The sequence below is a fragment of the Girardinichthys multiradiatus genome, chromosome 9 (assembly GCF_021462225.1).
Source record: "Girardinichthys multiradiatus isolate DD_20200921_A chromosome 9, DD_fGirMul_XY1, whole genome shotgun sequence".
Classification (NCBI taxonomy): Eukaryota; Metazoa; Chordata; class Actinopteri; order Cyprinodontiformes; family Goodeidae; genus Girardinichthys; species Girardinichthys multiradiatus.
This window is the reverse complement of record NC_061802.1, coordinates 1,718,750-1,743,188: the sequence shown is the minus strand read 5'-3', so window position 1 is coordinate 1,743,188 and position 24,439 is coordinate 1,718,750. Positions and strand designations below refer to the sequence as shown.

The 24,439-nt window shown below is 38.7% G+C and overlaps 2 protein-coding genes across 3 annotated transcripts; both read right to left on the bottom strand.

The window, feature by feature from the left end:
• Positions 1-2,634: 2,634 nt before the first annotated feature.
• prpf38a (pre-mRNA processing factor 38A) lies at positions 2,635-12,083 on the bottom strand. 2 transcript variants are annotated; one of them, XM_047374753.1, is made up of 10 exons: positions 11,878-12,083; positions 9,603-9,762; positions 8,308-8,429; positions 6,325-6,410; positions 5,947-6,057; positions 5,470-5,579; positions 5,360-5,386; positions 5,177-5,268; positions 3,251-3,299; positions 2,635-2,746 (listed from the first exon to the last, which is right to left on the bottom strand). In XM_047374753.1, the coding sequence occupies exons 1-10, from the start codon at positions 12,005-12,007 to the stop codon at positions 2,701-2,703; spliced, it is 933 nt and encodes a 310-aa protein (XP_047230709.1). In that variant the 5' UTR covers positions 12,008-12,083; the 3' UTR covers positions 2,635-2,700. The 2 variants fall into 2 exon arrangements, with proteins under 2 accessions (XP_047230709.1, XP_047230710.1); XM_047374754.1 differs by having other exon boundaries at positions 5,470-5,576.
• Positions 12,084-12,806: 723 nt separating this feature from the next.
• On the bottom strand, positions 12,807-15,583 carry LOC124873787 (GTPase IMAP family member 9-like). The gene is made up of 2 exons (XM_047374752.1): positions 15,451-15,583; positions 12,807-14,503 (listed from the first exon to the last, which is right to left on the bottom strand). The coding sequence occupies exons 1-2, from the start codon at positions 15,467-15,469 to the stop codon at positions 13,575-13,577; spliced, it is 948 nt and encodes a 315-aa protein (XP_047230708.1). The 5' UTR covers positions 15,470-15,583; the 3' UTR covers positions 12,807-13,574.
• Positions 15,584-24,439: the final 8,856 nt, after the last annotated feature.

Below are 24,439 nucleotides of genomic sequence, written 5' to 3'. Positions count from 1 at the left end.
TTTAAGAAGAGATCTTGTGAATTTTTATAAGTCTACTAAACATACTGAATGTTTATCATTTTCCCCCTTTTATTCTTTTGGAATTAAATGCAAAAGTTAAATAAAACATGAAACATTTTCATTTTAACCCTCCAGCTGTTTTTCGGTAAACTTTGATCAAATAATCACTCTGTTTCTCATCAACATGACTTCCTCACTCTTGATTACTTCTGCTGACAAGCGTCATGGAGATGCTGATTTCATTTTCCAGTAGGACTTGGTACCAGACCACACTGCCAAAAGCTGATGAAGCCTCTAGAGGAGCTATAACCATTAATGTTTCCCTTTTCTTTCTTATAGAAAGTACTCCTGGATCAGTGCTTCTGTGTTGTCTCTGCTCTATTCTCTCAAACTTTCAGTTGGTCGTGGCAGATGGCCGCTCACACTGAGCCTGGTTCTGGTTCTGCTGGATGATTTTTCCTGTTAGAGAGTTTTCCTTTCCACTCTCTCTACATGCTCATTACATGAAAGCTGCAAGTCACTGATTTGATTTAATCTGCTGGGCTGGGATTCCTTCGATAAATACTTTTTAACCAATTTGAATAAACTGAATTTGACTGACAATTAGAATGAATTGAAATGTATGAACCCATTGAACTGATTTTGTAAAATGCTTTGAGACGACATTTTGAATTGGCGCTATATAGATAAAACTGAATTGAAACTCAAACTGAATTCCCGCTATTCTAATTTGTTTCAGATGTACCTGTATAGCAGCTTTAATGTTCATGTGGTCGGGTCACAACAGACGAAGGTAAATTATGGTGTCAGAGACAGTAACTTGGCACCAGTCACCTGCTGTTCAACCATGAACTTCCCACAGAATCTGTCGGTTCTTGATGGTTTAGGCAGGAATATTTTTGCTGGTCCATCTCTCAACAGGTGCAGCTGCAGTCACGACCACCTGATGTTAATGTGTAAGCTCTGCACTGGTGGCACCACAATTCCAAAGGACTAGAAGGTAGTTTTAAATGTGCTAAAGCATGTCCTCTCCAGCTAAACCTCGCAGCGTAAGGTCCTTGATGATCCAGAACAAATCTTTTTTAGATGCTTTTCTCAAGAAGACTGTAATTGACTTGTTTTCATCCCTCTCTAGTTCAGTGTTTTCTATTAACGTTTCTTTTCATGTAGTTCTTATTTCTACCACTAGATAGCTATCAGACCACATTAATGCATGCCCTGTAGTTCTGAGACAATCAGCATGAAACAGATATTATTTAATCCAGTCTCTTAACTGTGCGCGTCCATTAAAAGTGAGTAATACTATTTATGCTCTACCCTTGTCTCTTAAAAACCTTAAAGCTGTATTTGAGATAGTTTTCTGTGTAGTTTGGGGAGCTAACTGCTAGCCGCTTTGCATTGGTAATTAAGCTGTTTAGTTCCATCTGATTCTGTTCATGTTGTTGCTATCATTTTACATTTAAATGACTTATTTGTGCTGTAAGTCTGTATCTATCATTAGACTATTATTGGTAGCTGTTATTATTTATGTGCATTAATGTTGTACATTTTCATAGTTAGTTATTAGTTCCTTCTTAATCTTATGAGAGACTTTAGTCACATGTTTAATCTCCCGTGTGGACAATTTTAATTATCTTTGTTAAAGGAGTACTTACAGACTAGTACTAAGAATTGCTTATTGGTTTATTTCTCCTTGTAGAAACCACACATACACACTTACAAACTGCTGATACCTGTATGGAACAATGTTGATGCCTTATTAAAGACAACTGGAAGATTGGACCCGGATATTGTGTTTTGTCATCTCAACTCGCCTGAACATATAAATTGCTGTCCTGACCCGACACCCTGAAGTGATTGCTAAACTTCCTACTAATAAGTTACAGTCCTCTTTACACAACCGCTGCAAACACAAGAACAAAATGATTGCTGCTGGACTCTAGGATTAAACTGTGCCGGTGATACGAGTAAAACATCACATTAACTCAGCATTTACAACTAAAATTAGAGTAAAAATGACAAAAAACAACCTTTTAGGAATCTGCATTTGATCACTCTGCTCAATAACCATAAAATAAAAATATTTTTTATGCTGCAAAAAATAAAAATCAAGCCCTCAAAATGTACAGAACATTTTTGTCCATGTAGGAAAGCATTCAATTTAATGTGGTTTTCGCAAAAATAAAAAAACACAAACATATGGAAAAACAAGGAGATACAGCTCTGCCTCTAAGATTGTTTCTCAGTTTCTGAAAGTTGCTGTTTTATAGTCACCAACTCTGGCGATATTCCTTTCATTTCAGCTGAAAAACATCTGGAAAAACATTAGAAATCATTTGGTATCAATGTCTTTATTTCTGGGATGTTTTTAGTGTACAGAAACCTGACAAAAAAAACATTTTCTCTATTTACACACAGTTGAACAGAGACGACTGAAAGCATCTGGACAATGTTGTTTAATTTGGGTTTGACCCACAGATTGATGTAAAAACCTTCAGAGAGAGTAAACAGAACCATCGATGTGACATCTCACAGCTTCAAATATGCTCCAGAACCTTCAGTGGTCCAGATATCTGAACTTGAGACCGTTGGAACAGAAAAAAAACACATCGAGTACAAGATTAATAGGGGGGGGGGGGGGGGGGGGGGGGGGGGGGGGAGCTTAGAAAGTAAAAAAATATCTGTTTAAAAGAGCAAAGGTCAGTCGTTTCCTCTTCGGCTCTTCTTGTGGCTCTTTTTTGAGCTCCTGTGAGGACGAAAGCAAACAGAACATCTCAATCAAACAGGATCAGGAACATAAAACAGGAATTTACTGTTTTATTGTAAAAAACCTTAAACTGTTCAACCAGAAACTGTTAAAAATACAGAAAAATACAAAAAACCCACAACTACATCATTTAAAAAAAATTTAATCTGTTAACCTTCAACTCTGCCAAACATTCAACCAACTTCTCTATTTTTAACCCCTTTAAACCAAAAGGAAAACGGTTGAAAAATGTGAAAAATCACAACTTTTCTTCACAAACTGGCTGACGTTGCAGAATGCAGGTTTTTATACTGGAACGGCAGTGAGAGGAAAATGTTTAAATGGAAACCAGTGGGACATTTTTAGCTGTGAAGGTGTCAAGCAGGAGCATCTGGTACCAAATAAAAATATACAATCAAACCATTTTTGCTGCTAAACAGGATCACCGCCAAAACCCCCAATAGATTAAAGCATCCTGAGGACATGAACACCTGGGACTCGTACCTCTCTGGAGTCTTGGAGTGGCTGCGATGTCTGTGGCTTCTGTGGTGACCTGATGAACAACAAACTGTTCAAATCCAACACAGATTTATTTCCTATCAGGTGTGGAAATAAATGTTATGACAGGGTGGGAGAAAATATTCATCATACTGGTTAATTGACGAGTTCAAACAGCTAAAGTACAGCAGCAGATTTAAAATAGAGAAACAAATATGACAAACTTACCAGCAGTCACCGTAAAAGAAAGTACACCCCGTGTCACTTTGAGGATGGTGGATATGAGGACATGCGCTCATTAGTCAGGATTTAACAGGGAAAGGATCAGCTTGGAGTTGCACTGATTAACTGTTCACCATCAGTCTGATACAAACAGGCACTTCTGGCAGTTTGTTGCACCAGGAAACTAGACTTGAAAGTAGGGATGCTCCAATATGATCATTTGAGTCGATATTGATATCAGATATTAACATAGGGGTGACTGTGACTCAGTGGAAAGAGCAGTTGTTTTGTAGTATGAAAGTTGTTGGTTAGATTCCAGCCTCCTCCTGCCACATGTTGATATGCCCCTGGGCAAGGCACTGAAGAGTCCCTCAAGGGGCCTACCGATCTGCGTATCATTGTATGAATGTGAGTTTGATTGGATGATTGTGGCTCTAGGGTAAAGAGCTCTGAGTTTTTGGAATGACTGAAGAAGCGCTGCGTAAGTTCAGTTTACCAATATCGCCGTTATGGTCAATTACAAATTTACTGAAATGATCCCAACTCTTTGGACATGGAGAAAAACGACCACACATCAGACATCGCTTCTCTGCTTGAACTAAACGGCCCACAATGCCACGCTGCATCACTGTCACATGACCAAACAGATGACCAATCTAAACACGGAAGTAAGGAAGGCCAAAGGTGCCACAATTCAATCCAACTAAACGTGGCAAGATAAATATTTATACATGCAACATTTTTAATAAAACTGGAGATGCAAGTAATCAAATAAATTAATCCATCTTTATCTTAAATAAATATGGATTTTGTTTTTTTAATTAAACATTTTTAAATGAATAATTATTTCCTCATTTTATTTCATGGTCACATGCTGCAGCACATCATGAATTAATTTAATCAGCCTACTACAGCAGATCTGCAGCTGATTGGCTGCGCAGGTTAACCAATCAGATGTTAGGGTTTATATACCAAGAGACAGGAGCAATTTAAAGTATGACTTCAACACATCATTTAAAGGATGTCACAAATTAATAACTTAATTGGATCAAGGACTCTAAAAGATTTAAATATATTCATTTATTTACTTGACAAATCTACTTCCAAATTTGGATTTGTGTCACTTTCCGCCATCTATAGCAGGAATATGATCTAGAACATGTTCTAAGGAGAAAACTCCTCCAGGAAGTATGGAACAGATTCTCTAAATGCTAAGTTTTCATGAATTTTGTACTTAATAAAGAATACCATGGGTTGGGGGACCCATCTAGGATTAAGTTGTCCCAGGCCCAGTCAAGAGACAATATTGTCCCCACAACTTCATGTTGTGCATCATATATACAACATGTCAGCTATAAAATCTGGTGTTGCCTCTTGTTTGGAGTCAACGTCACCAATTATATCGATTAAAGGTTGCAGCCAAAGTCAAAGGTGAGTCTGTCCGACAGCTGAAGGTCGGCCCCAACTGGGTCATCAATAGGACAATGATCCAGAACACAGCAGCACATCTACAACTAAATGGAGCTGCAATGGCCTAGTCAAAGCCTCAACCTGACTGAAACGCTGTGATAGGACCATTAAAGAGCCAAGCAGAACCAAAGGTCTGCAAACTTCCAAGGACTGAAAGAACGGTGTGAGAGGACCGATTACAACTACAGAGAGAAGTTCCTGTAGAACCTCTTGGATCGTCGTCATTATTGCAGAACCTACCGGGGGATTTGGAGCGGTGCCGTCTGTCTCTGGAGCGGCTGCGGTGTCGTCGGGGGCTCTTACTGCGATGACGGTCCCTGCGAGGCGACGGACTGTTTGCACACAATAAGACGCATTTAGAGGCCGAGTCAAACACACACACTGCAGATACGGTTTTAATTGATGGCATCCCGGAGGTCTTACCTTCTCCTCTTTGGAGATCTGCTCCTCCTGCAAGGCAAACAGTTCGGTTTATCTCTGCTTGTGGAACAAGTTCAGCTGTAATTATTCTAATTTAACAAGCGACCACAAACCGTCGAGGAGAGCGGCTGCGTCTGTAACGAGGCGACGGGGAGCGGCGAGGCCGTTCGTTGTCACGGTGACTACGTCTGTGGGGTTCAGGGCTCGGCAGCCTCTCGAACTGCTGACCAGGGACAAAACAAAAATCACCAACATGAACAGAAAACATCTAGGGGGACTAAGTGTTGACATAAAACAAAATGTTCAAGGAGAAGCTCAACTTTCTCCCAGGAATAGTTTCAAAAATAACCTCTGGTTGAAGTTCCTCCTTTTATCTGGAGTTTCATGAATAAAGATGCAAACATGCTTTAAAGATCTAAAATCTGCAACATCTAAAGTAATTTCAACCTTTGAAGAATGTCTTCTAAAATTTAAACTTTCCAGGTCTGATCAGTAAGAAGCCGGGTCTGAAAGCTGCAGGTTAACTGATCACCAGCAGAGCTCGCTGTTTGCAAAAATAAGTACATGTCATGCAGATAATCAGGCTTCACCTTTTCTTCTTCTTCATCTTCTTCCTCGCTGCTTTCCACTTCGTCAAGGTCCTCCTCCAGAGCGCTGATCCTGGGGTCCAACATCTCGGCTTCCTCCAGGACTTGTCTCTTCTGTAGCACAGAAGCAAAAATTATTTCATGATAAATTTGTTTAGACTGTTAATAAAAAAAGGAACAAAAAGGCAACAGAAAACTATTAAAAAAAGCAGCTAAAGACCAAAGAACTCTTCAGAAACACTGAAGATCTGCTGATCCAGACCACTAGAAAACTCTAGATCACAGGAAGAACAACAGAAAGAGACGAGGACTGGATCAGGAGGATTGTTCATCTTAATGTTTGGACTCAATCCATCTGGACCTGACCAGCAGACATCTGACCTGAAGTCGCGGCAGGATGATGTCACAGACTCTCTCTGCATGAAGCAGCTCATCGATGAACTCATCAACGTGCATCAGCTCAAACTCTGGAGGGAAAACAGAGAAACGCACAGATCCCCTTCATCAGACGTGAAACACAAATGGAGCAGAAACAGAATTTATTGTCATTAAAGTAAAAAACAACATGAAGTTTCTCTAAAACTACCCCGGGTCAATCTCTTCCACAGAACACTTTCTGTACATCCACATGATCCCACATTTCAAAAGACACTAAAACCTTTTCCTTTTGAAATGGATTAAAAATGATGAAGGTTATGAGGAAGGGCACAAGACCGGGACTGGGAGTCCTGTAATGGCCCTGAAAGAAAACCAATCATGAGGAAGAGCTTTGAGGGCTCTGTAACGCCTGCCAGACGGGACCAAGGAGATGAGGGTATTTTCTCAGTGGAGGCGGCGAGTCCTGAACATGTCGTCCACCGGGTCAGGGGGAGTACAGTGATTGTTCTGATCCCATCGGAGGTATTTCCTGTTTGTTTCTGTGCAGTTTGTGCACCAGGTTGTGATGAGGTAAGTTAGAGCTGACTCAATTAAGACATGGTATAAAGTCCTCATACATCGGCAGACAGGTTGCGTTTCCTGAGCCTCCGTAGGAAGCAGAGCAGCTGGTGCAACAACATCCTGTTAGAGGTCTTCTGTGATTACCAGGAATTAGAAACAGGAAACCCTGTCCCTTGTCACGCTTGATGGTTGAGACACTCTTGTGCAGACTGACGTCACGTTCTGATGCAGTGTTTTTAGTTTTGCCAGTATGCATCCCAGGCTTACAACTAACCAAGTTTCTGGTCATGTTTCTTATCGGACGCAGCTGATGGGTTGGAAATGAACCCAGGAACCTCCTACTGGGAGCCAACAGCTCTAACACCAGTGAAACCAGTAAAGATTCGCAGCTTCAATGCAGAAACAGCAGCTTGTCATGACAAACGCAGTGAGAGGCACAATGCTCTACCCAGGGCAGCTGTAAAGAGTCAATGTAATCAATGTTTTTAGTTGGCATTGTTTTCATGAATGATCTTTTTCATTTCCTGAACTTTTCATCAAAAATTGGAATAATGTTCCTCCACAGGACTCTGAATGCCCAGCTGATGTCTGCAGTGTCAGTGTGCTCCGCTGTTTCAGCTATAAATTAGCCTCCCGATCAAAGACAAGCTTTCAAAGACAGACGGGATCTAAAGGTTAGGAGACGAGAAACAAAGATAATTACTGTAAAATATCAAGCTGCTGAATCTTTGCTGAAGTTCTTCCTCTGAATAAAAAGCATGACTGGGTAACTCAGCACCCGCGTGTTTATGCAGCTGACCGCATAAATCCTGCCTCTTTCCTCTTTTAGACATAAAGTTAATATCTCAATAACATTTAAAGCAGACAAACTCACATAATACTAACAGATAATGAATATAATTAGTATATATTTGACATGGAAATGTTACAGTCTTCATTAGCGGCGCTGAAAGGGATTTTAAAGCTTTCTCCTTCTTGACCTGTCCAGGGACTGTAAGTGTGAACTGGCCCAAAGCTAAAATCTGGTTTGACGCTTTAAATTTTCACATTAATGTCTGAAATTTACATTTTAAAAGGAAGGTTTCAATAGAAACAGATTCTTTTTCGCCTTGGAATAGCATTAATGAGTGAAATCACGTGTTTCCAGTTCTCAGGACTCATATTTATCATTTACAACATGTTGTATGTTCATTTTGTTATAATTCATACCGATTATAACATGCTTTAATTAGCCTTAGGTCCGGGTTAGCTTTAGCCCTACTTCTGCTGCAGTTCAGACAGCCAAAATTATGACGATCTTATAAACAATCAGTCCGAGTTCAACCAACACAGATCTAATAAAACTTGGTTAAAATCGTTTGGGTTTTCCAGTTTTTTGCCAGAACTCGTCTCGGTATCATCCTCGGTGGATCTCCTTGGACTCACCTCCGTTCCTGTTCTGAATCTTGATCTTCCTGTAGTCGTTGTAGAGCGGCTCCAGGTATTTGTAGCAGTCCACTGCGGTGCCGGTTAACCTCATGTACATGGCTCCCAGCAGGCGGACGTATCTGAGGAAACAGAGATATAGAGGAGACCATATCTTCTCAGCTCAACACATATATAAGATCTGGAAATATTTCCGTCCTCTGAGCTCCTTCATGTTTCACCAGCAGGTCTAAATAATTTAATGTGTGCATCACAGACAGAGAACCTTGAGGAAGAGGTGGAAGAGACCGTGGGGTCTCCAACAAACTCATTTTACAGACAAACCCGCATCACAACAGATCTTCACTTTAACAGACTCCCATGCATACACCCAGGACTAGCATGAGGGGACCTGTGGTGTGTTACGTCGCTTTAGTCAGGACCATGTCGCAGCGAGGTGGACTCCTGGCTGCAGGTTCTGGGGGAAGTATCAGACAGGCTCTGGTGGGGATCCCGGTATCATTCGTTTGTCTTTTTAACAATTTTTTATTTTTAAATGCCACATTTGTGAAGTACTTTTCAGTTTTTATCTGTGAAGGCTGCTATAGAAGTAAAATCCTCATACTAGATGCCTGAAGCACCTCAGCAGCAGCTGTACTCTGAGCCAGCTCCCCACCTTCTCTCTACAGCAGAACCTGAGCCCCCTACAGAAGGAGCCAGTGGTGTCCAGGACTCCCTTTTTTTAGAGTCCCGATCCACGTCTCAGGACTGTAGCTGAAGGTTGGACCAAAGAAGCAGCAGCTCCAGACTCTAATCTGTCTATCCACCTCCTGCTCCATCAGTCAGGACCAACACACCCACAAACCTGGACTCCACTTGAGTCAGCAAACGTTCATCCAACCAGCCGGATGCTGGATGTCAGAGTTTTAATCTAAAACAACAGAAACATTAGAGACCACCAACATCCAAGCTGTATGAATCCAATATGGCTCACATTAAAAATGGATGCTTGAGCCTCCATATGTTGAGCAGGTCTCAATCTAAATCATCCAAAATAATAAACAGAAATCTACATTTGAAATGGAAATAATTTCAACAGAAGTTTAAAAACCAAACAAATATTACTTTTTAAAATGTATTTCCTTTCTCTCTTCATTCATTTTAAATTTTATGATTGTTGAGTTCTGTAATGGTTCTGTTCTGCTGACTGTAAGCAGTGTAGAGACCAACCACTTCAAGATGGAGCTAAATCTACATCTAAAGGAGAGCTGTGTCAGGATCCAGATGTTCAGATGAAAAAACAGAAACAAACCCACTTAAAATCCTCATTTTTGATGAACTCCACGATTATGTCTTTCTCCGGTTGGATCTGAAGCATCTTCAGCGCGAGGCAGAGGAACGGAGTCGGTTTGATGTTCCCGCCGAAAACTCCTCCGACGAACTTCAGCTCCATGGCTTTGTCCACCACCAGCTCAGCTGCCAACAACATACACACACCTCATATTCATGTAGAGACCAGAACAAACTGCTGATGGAAAGCTTGAGACTGAAGAAACAAACATGAAACATGACACAACAAGTACATCAACCCTGGAGACCCCCAGGAGGGTTCAACTTTGTGAAGGAAACAAGGAAATGAGTGCAGGAGGAGCTCTTTCAGCGCAAGGTTCAAAAAATGTTCACACATCACATCTCTAACTAAAACATATTGATGATATGCAGAAAAAATAAGATATGGTTCATTGAAACAACTCCAAAGATGCTTTATCATAGTTTACTTTCTATGCAGATAATCAACTGATTCAATAAATGGTTAGTGTTCAATCATTTAAAACGGCATAATTATATAATCTTGTTTATATTTAAAGGTTAAGTTTCAACTATAACATTTATCAAACACACCAAATAATTTTAGGAACAAAGTGTTTTTTATGTTCTCAAACTATAAAAATTATATATTACTATAAAAAAATATTTACATTTCAGATTCTTATTCATACTTTCCCAGAGTATTCCCAGAACACTAAGACAATTTCTGTTTTATCTACAGTGAATCAATAGACATTTTCAAAATGTTAATGGCTGAAGTCTGAAATAAATGAAGTATTAAATAAAGAGTAATTAATATGTGCCTAAATATCCAACAGCAGGTAACAGCTCTCCCTCTTCTTATGAGTTTATGGTCTGAATATCACCTCCATGCACCTCTGCAGCTGCGCGGATGACCTTGTGATTTCAAACGAAGCTAAAACTAACCCATTAAAGCAAATACTGGGTGAGATCGCTGGAGTAAAGGCTGACATTCTGGGAAAAATCTGAGATTAACGTTGGACTGGTTAAATGTAGGAATTCTGATTGAATCATCCACAAACTGGACAGGAAATAAATGTCGGAAATATGCAATTTCTCACTTATCTTTTTCCTCTAAAAACCTTGGAATTACTAAATAGAAATTCCCTACCTTTAGAAACTGATTATGACCCCTGGTAAAGTTATCAAGGTTCCAGTTTAGGTAGAATCTGGACAATACTGACAATTATACGACTTAACAAGAATTATTTAATCAAACACATAATTCTGTGCGAAAATCTTGTGTCTTTCTTCATTTCTTCAGTTAGTTTGACTTTCCTTAAATTCTTTAATGGTTTTCATGAATTGTTCTCAGGCCTTTCTGGAGCATTTTCAGTAGGTTTGTAACTACCAGCATATCTGCTGGATTTGTAATAACCAGACTGCCTGTCTCACCTGCTAAAATCAGTTTTACTTCCTGCAGCAGGATGCAGCTTCAATTAAATTAAAGGAATCGCGTCTTTTATTACAGTTAGCAGCAAAATGTCAAAGCTTTGGTCTGACAAAACGGGATTGATTTAACTGATGGTAATCAGAATATTTTTAAAAACCACCAAAGTGTGTATTAGTTCATGCTTTCCAAGAATGTAAATAGCAAAATCTAACAAAATAAGCTGATTTTAAAGGCAAGCAAGTGATCATCCAAAGATTGGGGTCCATCAAAAGACTGGAAATAAGTTTCATCTCAGTTTCGGGATTTATCTTTACTGTTTATAATAGAAAACAATGCAGGCCTGGAACAAAGGATTGTAAAACTGTACCAAGCACTAAAAAGGTTGGAGATTCATTATTGAAAATGTGGCTGAGGTTTCGTAGCAATATCTGAAAAACTTCTGCTACTTTTTGTGATTTTTGGGTCACAGAAGGATTTCACTGCTTGATCTTGGCATCACTTAACAAGCTCTCATTGCTCGTTCAAATAAACTTGGTTCAGTTTGTTCTTTATTTTCAGTCAAGTTCCTGATTATTTTCACCTTATTATTCCCAATTTCAATAACCTGAGGGTTGACAGGGCAGAACTATCCAAATCCTTTAAATGTAATGAATTAACCGACGTAAGCGACAATTTAGCATAATAATAACGTGACTTTAAAACAACTATTTTTAAAACAGTTAACAAAAATCATCCACATTAATTTCTCTGTGTAAACTGTATTTTAACACACACCATCTAGATATTCAAATGTTTTTATGATCTTATTGAAATTAGCCTTCCAGGAGCTAACATGCTAACACACTGACCGGTCAGACCGAAACACTCCTCCTTCCAGTATTTGGACTCATAGATTCGAGTCCGGATGATTTTCTCCACCAGGTACTGTGGATTAGTTCCGTGGATGCTGTTTGCATCTTTAACGGTTCTGTTTGCCATCGGAGAGAAACTCTGTTAGCATTCAGTAAACAGCGAGGAACCGCGAGCTAACACGGAAAACGTTGAGAAACACTTCCGGGTCACCGCTTTCAGGATGGGGAGGGGTGCTTCATATTCATCCTGTCCAGCAGGGGTCACTGTTTTACTGAAAAATACTCGGTTCAAAACAGCTTGTTTACCGTCATATTCAATAAATTAGAACATTGCTAAAAAGTTCTTGTAACTCCAGTGAAACACATTAATTGCATTACATTAATTACATCAATTACACAAAGACTGATGTTTTCAAGCCTGAATTTACAATTACAGCTTTGCCTTGCAAACATCTAACTGCTCCTCTATCTACTCCAGATGCAGCTGAAACACATTATTGAAGTCCCTCAGTCACAAAACTGTCCCTGTTATTGATTGAAAAAATAAAAATTGTAAAACAATTTGTCTGTAACTTTTAATTCTTCATGTGGGTCAGGAAACTGCCCTAGAATCATGACAGAAGCATCAGGCCAGTCTGACCCAGCAGAATCACTTAGCCGATCTGTCTGTGAGGAAACATCTCTCATTGCTAGACATAATGTTATGCTACAATCCTTGTATGAACAGCGGAGTTACACTGGACAACGTTTAGAACAACTGACTAATTTAATTCATGAAATGAATATTAAAATTATTTCTCCTGCTCAACCTCCTACAACACCCAGCGCAACAGCCGCACCTCCACAAGTGTCACCTAGGGCTCCCTGTTTCCGTGAAGCTGTTTCTCCCAAGAAGCTAAGTATAATCATCACACGATTCTCCATAGTTCATTTGACAGATTTATTTTAAACAGAATTTTGGCTACACTGGAATATTAAACAAGGACACAGATCTGTGGTTGAGTTTGCAGCGGGAAAACCCCAATTATTTGTTTGGTTGCTTAAAATAAAACACTTACACACTTTTTTATTTGTATCTTTAACAAGTGTATACAGTACATGATTAACCACAGAGAAGATATGGTTATGCCTTTAACCTTTAGACTTTGTTATTATAGGTAAGCACAGCTCATAAAAGGACAAGAGACAGGAGAGATTATTACAACATAAATCAGGAAATGATTTTGAATCAAGGATGTCAAACAACCACTAATCCTGAATATTTAAATTATAAATAAATGGTAAAAGGTTAATGGCCTGTACTTGTACAGCGCTTTAACAAGCCCCCAGAAACCCCAAAGCGCTTCACACTACATTCAGTCATCCACCCATTCACACACTAACAGTGGTGAGCTACATGGTAGCCACAGCTGCCCAGGGGCAGACTGACAGAAGTGAGTCTGCTATCCACAGATGCCACCGAGCCCTCTGACCACCATCAGCAGGAGAGGCGGGTGAAGTGTCTTGCACAAGGACACAACGACTGAGACAGACATAGCCACCATCACCACGGGGCGGCAGGTTGGTGGCAAACAATAAAACTCCATGAAATTATATAAGCAGTGAAAAAATGAGACATCTATACAATCATTCCTCTCTGATTTTGAGCTACTTATAGTTTTAACAAACAGCTAATTATTCATTTATTTATGATGTCACTGCAAAATGCACCCGCGCTGGGTCTCCATCTCAATGGCTCTGACACCTGTAACCAAACCTCCCACCAATACACCCAGTGAAGCTCCCAGTGAAGTTGTAGCTGCTGTTCCCATCGGTCCCGTCCATTTTCCAACTTTCGCGCCCATCTCAGCTCCAGCAACAGCAAATTCCAGAACGCTCTGAATGAGCCAGTTGTCTGTCTCTGCCATTCTTCTGGCTTCACTGAGCTCCATGTTTGGATTTTGGCTCAGAATGATCGTCATTTCCTCATCAATGGCTCGTTTTGCCTCTTGAAACATCTCATTAGTGTAGTATCGTCCTCCATTTTTCTCAACCATTGCATTCATTTTCTTCAGCAGCTCTTCTACCTGAGAGGAATCCTCAGCTCTGTTGTTAAACATATGATATCCTCCACCACACTGATCAATGATGGCACTCACATTTTCATTGGTTTTAATTAATTCCTCTACAGAGATTTGATCTGCCACCAAATCATCTCCATGGGTAAACAAAGCCATGGTGTAATCTGTGGCCTTTTCACCAAAAATCTTCCCAATGAGTTGCACTGTTTTTTGTTCTTCTTCAGTGAATCTGTTTGGTTGGATTACAACCAGGAACACATGAGGACCAGGAGCAGATAAGCAGATACACTTGACGAGCTCCTTCATCACGTCTTCTTCAGTTTTCTTGGTGTCAAACAGACCTGGGGTATCAATCACAGCCAGGTGTTGGTCTTCAAACTTTCCTTCTTCCTTCTGACATTCTGCTGTCAGTGAAGAGAAAGAACTCTTGGAGACGAAGGCCTTTTTTTGTAAGATGGTGTTTCCTGTGGCACTTTTCCCAGCTCCTGTTTTCCCTACCAACACAATTCGGATTTTTTGATCCGTTGACTTTGGTTCTCCTGGATTGTCTGATTCTTCAACATCTGTTGGAAACATTTTCAACAAATTATTCTTTTAGTGAAGAAGATTTACTGCTTAGCTTATTTGTTTGAAAAGTTGCCACAGTTGCTCAGACAAATGTAACTTTAAAACTCTCCTGGGCATCAAACAGCAACAATATAGATTTATTTTATGAAGAAGAGAGACATGTAGAACATTTTTTATAATTATACATGTTTGTTTGTTTTTATATACTCTCATAAAAATATGTTTATTAAGTTAAACTTTATGCAGCAAACAAGAAAATGGAGAAAATGTTTTTGTGACATACAATATTTGCTTGTTAGACTAAGTTGCACAGCAGCAATGAGGAACAGGAACTGAACTGGAAGTGTGTGTTAGGTAGGAAACACATACAAAGACAGAATATTGAAGTCCAGAAGGTGAGCATGTCCCATTGTTTGATCAGAGTGTGTGTGAAGGTTGTAGAGGGAGTGAATGCTTGTTATAAAAAGTCTCACTCTGAAGCCTGACTTTGTTTGATGCAACAGCAATAAATGTTTAATCTTACTATATCTAACTACTTGCCTCACCAGGTTATTTAAATGTTCAATTTCTATTACAGGCAAACCATCCACATATAAAACTAATATAATTAAAATAAAAAGAGACTCTTAAACACACCAACATTAGATAATCAGACACGTTTGGAGGAAATAGTTTTTTCTAAGATTTTATCCTTCAGATGTGAAATCTCGACATTTTTCAGGAATTTATGTTTTAGAGATCAATTTCCATCAATTTAATCGGATTATTTTAAATGTCCTTATACTAAAATAAGGTTTTTATATGGCATATGCATGTACTCATTAATAGACAACATTACACAAGCTGCCTCATCATAACTTCCATAAAAACCAGTTTGTCAGACATTAGAAAAAGGTCTTTTTAAACTCCTAAAGGTTAAAAACGAAGCTGTAACAGTACTTACAAGAATGTTTGCTCGCCATTTTGCTTTTTACAAGCAGTTAGACTTGTTTCTCTTTCAAAGTCTGTGTCCTGAATGTTTCCATTTCACTGCCAGTTTTAGGTTCCTCCCACATGAAACACGTCAGTGAAGCGGATCAGTTAAGCTCCATGTCCTGCTGCCTGAAGATCTGCTACTCTGCAACTATTGGCTAGGGGTCACACTAGGATTCCTGTGAGGTTAAACAGAAAAAACAAAAAATCTCAAATTGGTTTCATACACATAAAACAAATCAATATTCAGAAAACTTGTAGTTCTTGTTTAATCTGATGCAATCACAAATTAGCTGTGTGTACATATTAGGTCAGTAGTGTCCGAAGTGTGTCCTCAGGGGCCAGTGTCCTACACATTTTACCTGTTGTCCTGATTTAAGGCCTTAATGAAATAAATGGTTCATTAGCAGATTGCTGCAGAGCTATGTGACAAGCTGACAAGATCATTTAGCTATTTGAATAATCTGTTGGAACAAGGGCACATCTAAAACCTGAAGGACACCAGGCCTGGAGGACAGAAACGTTTGTGTTCATGCTTTAAAAGGAAATTCAGAGGACTTCTGTGGATCATTTTCGTGTAATGAGCATGTTACCTTCAGTCCATACGTCTAGACTCTGAAGAAGCATATGTTCCTTAGTTAGGCATAAACTAAAATTGAAAAGATTAGCAACACCCAACGATAGAAACAAAACGCCCAATTTTGGGCCCCTAAATTTTCACCATTATTTATTCAAAGTGTTTAATCACCATGGTTCTGTAAACCGATCTCAAATTATTGCTGGTACCTGTTAGACATGTGTAAATATCGAATGAATGCCCTCTGTGCTACATCCTGGCATGTTTTTGTTACATACTACAGTAACCTGAATGATTTTCTTTTTCTGGACTCAGTAAATCTGACAAACTATTTGCTCTGCCTTGATCACCTTCAAGCAAACCTGCATTATTCTCTCTATATTTCCTCTTTCAAAACAAGTCAATGTGTATAAAACGAACAGCTCCCGCTGTTTACTGACTCTGTGCAACAGAACTGCTTCCAGGAAGCAGCAATAGTCAGTTATCCCCTAACAAGTCAGACTAAGAAATGAAAGAAAAGAAGAAACAAACATTAAAAAAAGAAAACATTTGTATTTTACTGGAGCAAAGCTGCTGTAATATTACCGTCTTTTTTTTACAGTGTATATAGTTGTACAAACGTGTCGTTCATAACAGCTTTTTTCTTTATCTGAAGCCCAGCACAGTTAATAACCATGAATCAAAGAATAAATTTAAAATTCTTCTGATCGGGTGAGACCGGGCGCGTCCCCGCGGAGGAGCATTGAGAGGAGAGGAGGAGCAGCGACGTTCTCACCGTGAAAGTGTCGATTTCACGTTTCGTCGTTTGTTATAAATATCTGTAAATTTACATTTTAAACTATAGCAGTAAAAACAAACGTTTGATCATTTATCTGTTCTATCTATCTATTTAGAAACATTCTGTCACACAACTGTACTGTGATGGATGTAACTCAATAAATGACCACATAAAATAAAATTTAAAATTTTGTTGACCTATATTGTTTTTTAAGGTGGTTATTATTCATTTATTTTGAAAAAAAAAAATTAGAACAGGTAGTGCCCAATGAAAACTTAGCAAAATTTCAAAATTATAAACTGTATTTCATTTAGAGGAACTATATTTTACAGATCTCACTGAAGGCCTGAAGTCCCAACTGGCCAAAAATCAATGGTTTTCTCTGCAAAAAAATTATTTTGGCCAATTAGTCCTGACCAATGAAATGTAATGTCTGCCTTAAATGATTCTCTGAATGCTCACTGTGCACAGAAATCTAGGTGTTTTTCCTGTGACAAAAATTGGCAAAATTTTCTCTGACCACTGAAATGTAATGTCAGCCTAAAAGTGCTCTGCTTCAGTCTGAGAAATTATATTTTACCGATCTTACTGAACACTCCGATTCCACACTAAATAAAATGCACAAAATGAAAGATATTGCACTAATTTGTTTGCCACCAAGTGACCAAGGCTTGTTTTCTGACCCATGAAATTTTATTTCTGGCTAAAATAACTTTATTCCATTCAGAGGGATTATATTTTATCGATTTTGCTGAACACAATCCATCCCACGCTCAAGAAAATATCTGGGTATTTCACCTGCCAAAAATGGATCATTATATGTTACTGGTATTACTGAATACAATCCACCCTACGCTAGAAAGAAGACCAGCGTGGACAACATGGGAGTATTTCACTTGCCAAAAAGTGATCAAGGCTTATTCTATGACCCATGAAATGTAATTTTTGCTTAAAATGACTCTGTTCCACTCTGAGGGATTATATTTTACTGATCTCACTGAACACAGCACCTCCCACACCAAATAAAATGGACAAAATAGGACTATTTCTCTTGCCAAAAATTGGTCATGGCATATTTTCTTACCCATGAAACACTATTTCTGTCTAAAATTACTTTATTTCATTCAGAGGGATCATAAATTAATGATCTTGCTAAAAACACTCAATCACACACTGAAAAAGGTCCCCAAATGGATAATATGGGGGTATTTCAACTGCCACAAATTGATCATGGCTTATTCTATGACCCATGGAATGCAATTTCTGCATAAAATTGATTTATTTCATTCGGGGGGATCATATTTAATAGATCTTGCTAAGCACAGACCCTCCCACACTGAAAAAGATCCCCAAAAGTACAACAAAAGGTAATAATATACTTTTTACTGTTCTTTAGATTTAAGGTGTAAAATTTCAGTTTTCTGGGATTAAGTTTTCAATAATTTACTTTATAATTAAACTGTATTTGCACTTTGGTTAAATTGATATTAAGGTTGGTTATTGAACTTCGTCCTCAGAGTAAAAATTAGGAGAGTAGGTTAGTTCAGATATATTTTGTTTAATACAGTTTGGAGCCAAAAAATCAGGAAGTGAAATTTATTGTTTTATAAATAGAAACTGACATTGATGATGTTTACATAGAGTGTTATTTAGTGTTTATGTAATAACATCTATACGTTTTTTCACCCGAAGCTTGAAGAGCTTGGAGTACTTAAGAGTACACCATTGTGTTTATGATTATAACTTTTTTACTTTAAGTGCAGTACCTGCTCTATATGTTTGGGGTGGTCTGTGTGTCAACTGAGTCTTTTTTCTTTCTGATCACATCAAATTAAACATTGATTGATAACTAACGATGTTGTTCATGTTTCTACAAAACGTTCATATTTGGTTTAGTTTCGTTTTAAATAAATAGTCATTTCAAACTCTGCATGAAATATGCTGCTTATTGTGTTCTGCATAGTAATTTTGAATACTGTACATTTCATCAATACCTCACAATCACTGATAATGAAAGAAATCATTAATTTATCTCATTTACCTCAGATGTGGAAAAAGACTGTGGAAATGGTGGTGGACTTTCGGAGAACACCACCCCCATACACCCCCCTCACCATCCTCAACAACACTGTATCGGCCGTGGACCACTTCAGGTTCTTAGGAACCACCATCTCTGAGGACCTGAGATGGTCTTCACACATAAACACTGTTCTGAAGAAGGTCCAACAGAGACTATACTTCCTGAGGCAACTCAAGAAGTTCAACCTTCCACAGGAGCTGTTGGTCATCTTCTACACTGCCATCATTCAGTCTGTCCTGTCTTCATCCATCTCAGTGTGGTTTGGATCATCCACCAAACAGGACAGGTCCAGACTGCAACGAATAATCAGGTCTGCAGAGAGAATAATCAGAGCTGACCTTCCCTCCATCCAGGACTTATACAGGTCTAGGGTCAGGAAAAGAGCTGCTAAAATCTCTGCAGACCCCACACACCCTGCACATAAACTGTTCAGAGCTTTACCTTCAGGTGGCGCTACAGAGCACTGTTTACTAAAACCAGCCGCCACAGAGACAGTTTCTTCCTCCAGGCTCTTTCTCTGATGAACATTCAATAAAGTACAGAACAACAGCATACAGATGTTACAAATGCACCTTTTTATTATTATATTTGTGTATATTGTACATTGTAAATATGTATATTCTGTAATACAAAAACAAAACCAAAGAGCAAAGTGTACCAGCGGCAAATTCCTTGTTTGTATGTACGAACTTGGCAATAAAGCTGATTCTGATATGGCAAGTTATTCTATTGTCTACATGGAGGCAGACCTCATTTGCTCCAGGTAAAGGTTTTGTGTGGCTAAAAAGAGGCTAATGAGGCTTTTTCTGGACTGCCATGCCAGCAGCCAAGGTTTTCATTGCGGATAGAAAAAAACCAGAGAGGTGATCTCTTAAAGGTTTTACTGGCCAGGAATGTCAGAAGACATCAATTTGTGGGTCAGTATGGCAGTTTTAGATTTTGCCTATTCCTAAAAATAGTGCAAATGTTAGTTCCTTCATTATGCAAAGATAACAACTAATGTCACCATGATACCACTTAATTAAAATTTTAAGTTAGCATCAAATTTCACAGCCTTTGAAATTTCATTTTTACTAAAAGTAATGTTCTGCATATTTTTCTTATCAGGTTAGTCAGTGTGTGGCATGCCAGCCCAATAAAGTAATCATAAAACAGGAGGTGGGGTACACACCAATAAAGGTAACCTTGCACTTTAGTGAATATTATGTAATCTTTCTATTTTAGAGGAAACAGTAAAGAAAAATATATATGGATGGATGTATTTTTTTTATTTACAATTTGTTACTACTTTTCTAAAGGTGGTCCAGCCCTTCGAGCTACTCAAACTATCAGTTTGAAGCACCAAAGCGAGTTCTTACTGATCAAGGGAAGGAGTTTGTCAATGAAGTACGTTTAAGAAATTATGTTGGTTTAGAAGTCAGACATAAATATAACAGGATAATGTGTTCAATATTTACAAGTAACTATAGTATAGCAATGTATACATTTTGTTTTCAGGAAATACTTTGTAAAACAATGTTTTTTTATTGTCGTTTTTATACAGATCAATAAAAAAGTCAATGACATGCTGGGGATTAAAAGAAGTCTCTGTGCCCCATACCACCCACAGACAAATGGTTTGGTAGAACGAATGAATGCTACCATACAGAGGTATGTTTTTAACATGAGAATGTATTTAGTTGTTTTAGGTGATCAGCTTGTCAATTATATTTCCAGAGCACTTTCCAAACTGGTGCAAAACAAGCCAGAGGACTGGGACAGACATTTGGATGCTGTACTATTTGGCCTAAGGACAAAATGCCAAGTAACTACTAAATTTTCGCCATGTTTTCTGATGTTTGGAAGTGAAGCGAGATATCCAACTGAAATACCTGAAGATTACAATGTGAGTTTTAGTTCTTAACATGTTGAAATAATTCCCTTGTATCGTTTTGTATATAACAACAAATTTGTTAAATAATAATCCTTAATTTAATTCAAAGGTGGACAGCAGTGTTGAAGACAATATGTCTGTGGAGGAGGTCACAGAAAATGTTTTAAAATGTGATGAACATCACCGGTTTTAAATTATGTTCAGGAACCAGAAATGGCTTCAAACCGTGTTGGTGGAAAAGAGGTATTTGGTAGCTAATGCTGTCATTACCTATGTGTGCTTTTTCTTTAACATAAAAAGTTGTGTCTACTCTCCTCTCAAACCCAGTGGGTCACAGAAGATGGCTTCTTGCGCTGTGCCGAGTTCTTCTAGGAGTTTCTTCGTGTTAGAGGGAGTCAATCCTTTCCACTCTCACCGCATGCTTGCTCAGCATGAGGGATTGTTGCAAAGTTACTTACTCACTGAATTCAGCTGGGCTTCCTTAGACAGAGAACATTTTACTGACTGGCATCATAATCTGAATCTGACTGCACTGGGTTACAAATAGGACCTTATTGGAATATATGTAATTTAATTTCAATCTGTCTGTATGACTGAATTAAGTAAACTGAATTTTACAAAAGCTGAAAAAGCATGTTCTAACATATCAAGTCAGGTAATTTGTGGTGTAGGGGTGTATGCACCTTCATTATTATTAATGAATTTCATCTGGAGCTGCCTTTGTATTACCCCAGTGCACCTGTACCTGCAGTGATTGCATTTAAACGTGTTGTTAGAAAGCAAACCATAACATGTTGTACCAGTTTCCACTGTCTGCCACAGCGCTGTAGATGGATTATTGGTGATTCTGGAGCCTTGCATCAGACTGCAATATATTTACCATGAGTCAACAGAGTCTCATAGAGAAGGAAGCTGGATGGGGACAGCATAAGCAGTTGAGATATATACTGCCTTATCTTTTTTTTGTTTCAGGTAGTAAATCTGCCGAGTTCTGTGTTAGTATAAACTAAAGACATTTAGACGGCTTCACTGTTATTTCTAGCTGTGCCTGCACAGCATAGTAGCTGTACTTGGGACTAGATGAACACGGACTTCGAGGAGCAGAAAGACGAGCTGCTCGCCCTGCAGAGCACCTTTGGTTCAGAAGAGTTCCTCTGACATGAGTCGAAGTTTGCCGGAGAATTCAGAGTTTCTGTGGAGCTACCTGCGGGCTTCAATGTGCTCCTGAAACATGGTAAATAATCCAATCACGTCCAAAGTGTGGACGTTGACTGTTGAAGACCTCGGAAGCTCATTTTACAATTTTTTATTTTTATATATATATATATATATATATATATAAAATTGTAAATATATATATATATATATATATATATATATATATATATACATATGTTGGACCATGTTTTTCTTAATATTGGACCATTGGGACGTTGCTAGACACCACTATGCCCCCCCCGCGTCATCAGCCATTTTGTACCCCAGGATAGTCCGCTACTACAAATCCCAGCGGGCACCATGGCTGATAGGACGGGGGCGTCACAGTTCTGACGTCACAGTGGGCTATATAGTAAGGTGAGCCCTTTAATCCTGGCTTTTCAGTTTGGAACCGAGACACGGTTACCGGCATCTGAAGCGCATCATTCTGGAGAAGAAAATCCCACGTGGACGTTCATTCATTCTCTCCCTGAATAAATAACTAACTCCGACTGCACTGTTCAATGGTTAGGATTAATTGGAATGTATGAACCTGACTTTTGTGAAGTGCCTTGAGACAACATGTGTTGTGAATTGGTGCTATATAAATAAAACTGAATTGAATTGTTGGCCAACGAGAACAAAACTCATAAAAGAGGCTGCGGGAATAGGAAGGCCCGGAGTTTTGAACTTTACTGATTGAGGACGTGGATTTAACATGTAACCAAAAAAAAACCATGGAGTTTTCAAGGAGATGCAGTTTTTCCTCCTTGTTTTTTTTGTTCCAGTCGACTAGTGACGGTCCGTCATATTTTTCACGTTTCTGCCAAGGAGGCCGAAAAGGAATAGGACGGACCGATCTCCTGAGTTACCCATGGAGTTACCCCCCTTCTCCCGAAATTACTTGGTGTCTCCTCTGGATCAGAGGAGACACCAAGTAATTTCGTTCCTTTTTTTTAAATTATTTTATTTCTTTATTAGAAATAGCTTGGGCAGGGTAGAGTAGGAGTTTAGTGCGATTTAGAATCGCCACTTATAGTCCAATGTATTCTAAATTGTATGTGCATGCCTTACGTTATTGAAACTTGATTGGTGTTGATTTCTGAGGCCACCGAGTCTCGCAAGATGTGTTTTTACTGTGCGAACACCTGAGCCCAGGTGCGCCGTAAAACTGAACTGCTATAATAACCTCATGGTGAAACTCACCATTTTCTTTGTCTTCGACTTCGTGTTTTATTGGTTTGCTGCCAAAAGTTTTATTATCCTTTGTCCCCCGAGCTTCCAACCTTCGTTCAACACCATATTCCTCTTGTATTTTTGCCATAACTGCTGGTTTGATTTCATACACACTCAATGCTGTTTTGTTTTGTTTAGTTAGATATTTTACCCTTGTTGTGTAGAACTTTGCAAGTTTGATTAGGTGAAGATTATTGAATCGGAAGAGCGAGTTGTATCAGGGCTGTTGATTTAATAAATATTCACATAGATAAAGCGAAAGCGTTTGTGTTTATTTTGTGTAAGAGTGATTTGTTAGTCAAAATAAGGTTACAGTTCCCCACGTTTTGGCAGAAACGGTTGATTAAACAGTGACATCTGGTAATAGTTGTTAATTATTACTGAGTATTTAATATATATATATTTTTTATACTATAATATATATATATTATAGTATAAATATATATATATTTATAAGTGGTGGGGAAACACATCTGGACAGAGGAACTCGTCTGTCACCTCAACACCTGTCAAACATTTACATACCTTGATAATCAGCCTGAATATCGTGTTATTTTTGTTTTTAATGATGCATTCATTAGACTATTTTTTCAAGGTTATAATGACAATACAGCATACAGCTTGATTCAATTTGCAATTTCCTTATGGCCTCAGTAATGAACTTTGACAATTTGATCTTGTTTTTCCTCGTACAAAGTGAAGCAATAAGGCAACATGATGTCTCTTTCCTCCCACCGCTGCTTCTGACCTTTGAACTTCCTGAGGATTATCCATCCTCCTCCCTTCCATTCAGTCTGTAATCACCTCCAAACAACAAAAGACAACCAAAAGCAAGGGAAAAGCCACAGCTAATTTTCATGTGGAGATGAAAGTGTGGCGATTGAATGTCAGAAGCCAGCAGAGGAAAGGGGGAAAGTTAGACCCAAACTACCTAGGACCCTACACTAAGCATCAGCAGAAAGAGTATGGATCTGCAAGACAATCAAGGATCACACCAAAAATCAATGTTGATCACCTTAGGGTTTACACAGAAGAGCTACCAAGAGTGCCACGAAAAAGCAATAAATTCTTAACTACTGCCCTACTGACCACCACGACGACCTCCTCTTGGAGCACAGAAACATCCTTCACTCCTGTGACCTCAGGAACATTAACAGCCCTGTGACCACACCTGCCAAAGTACAGATCCCTTCATACCTGGGTGTCACAAAACTAACTG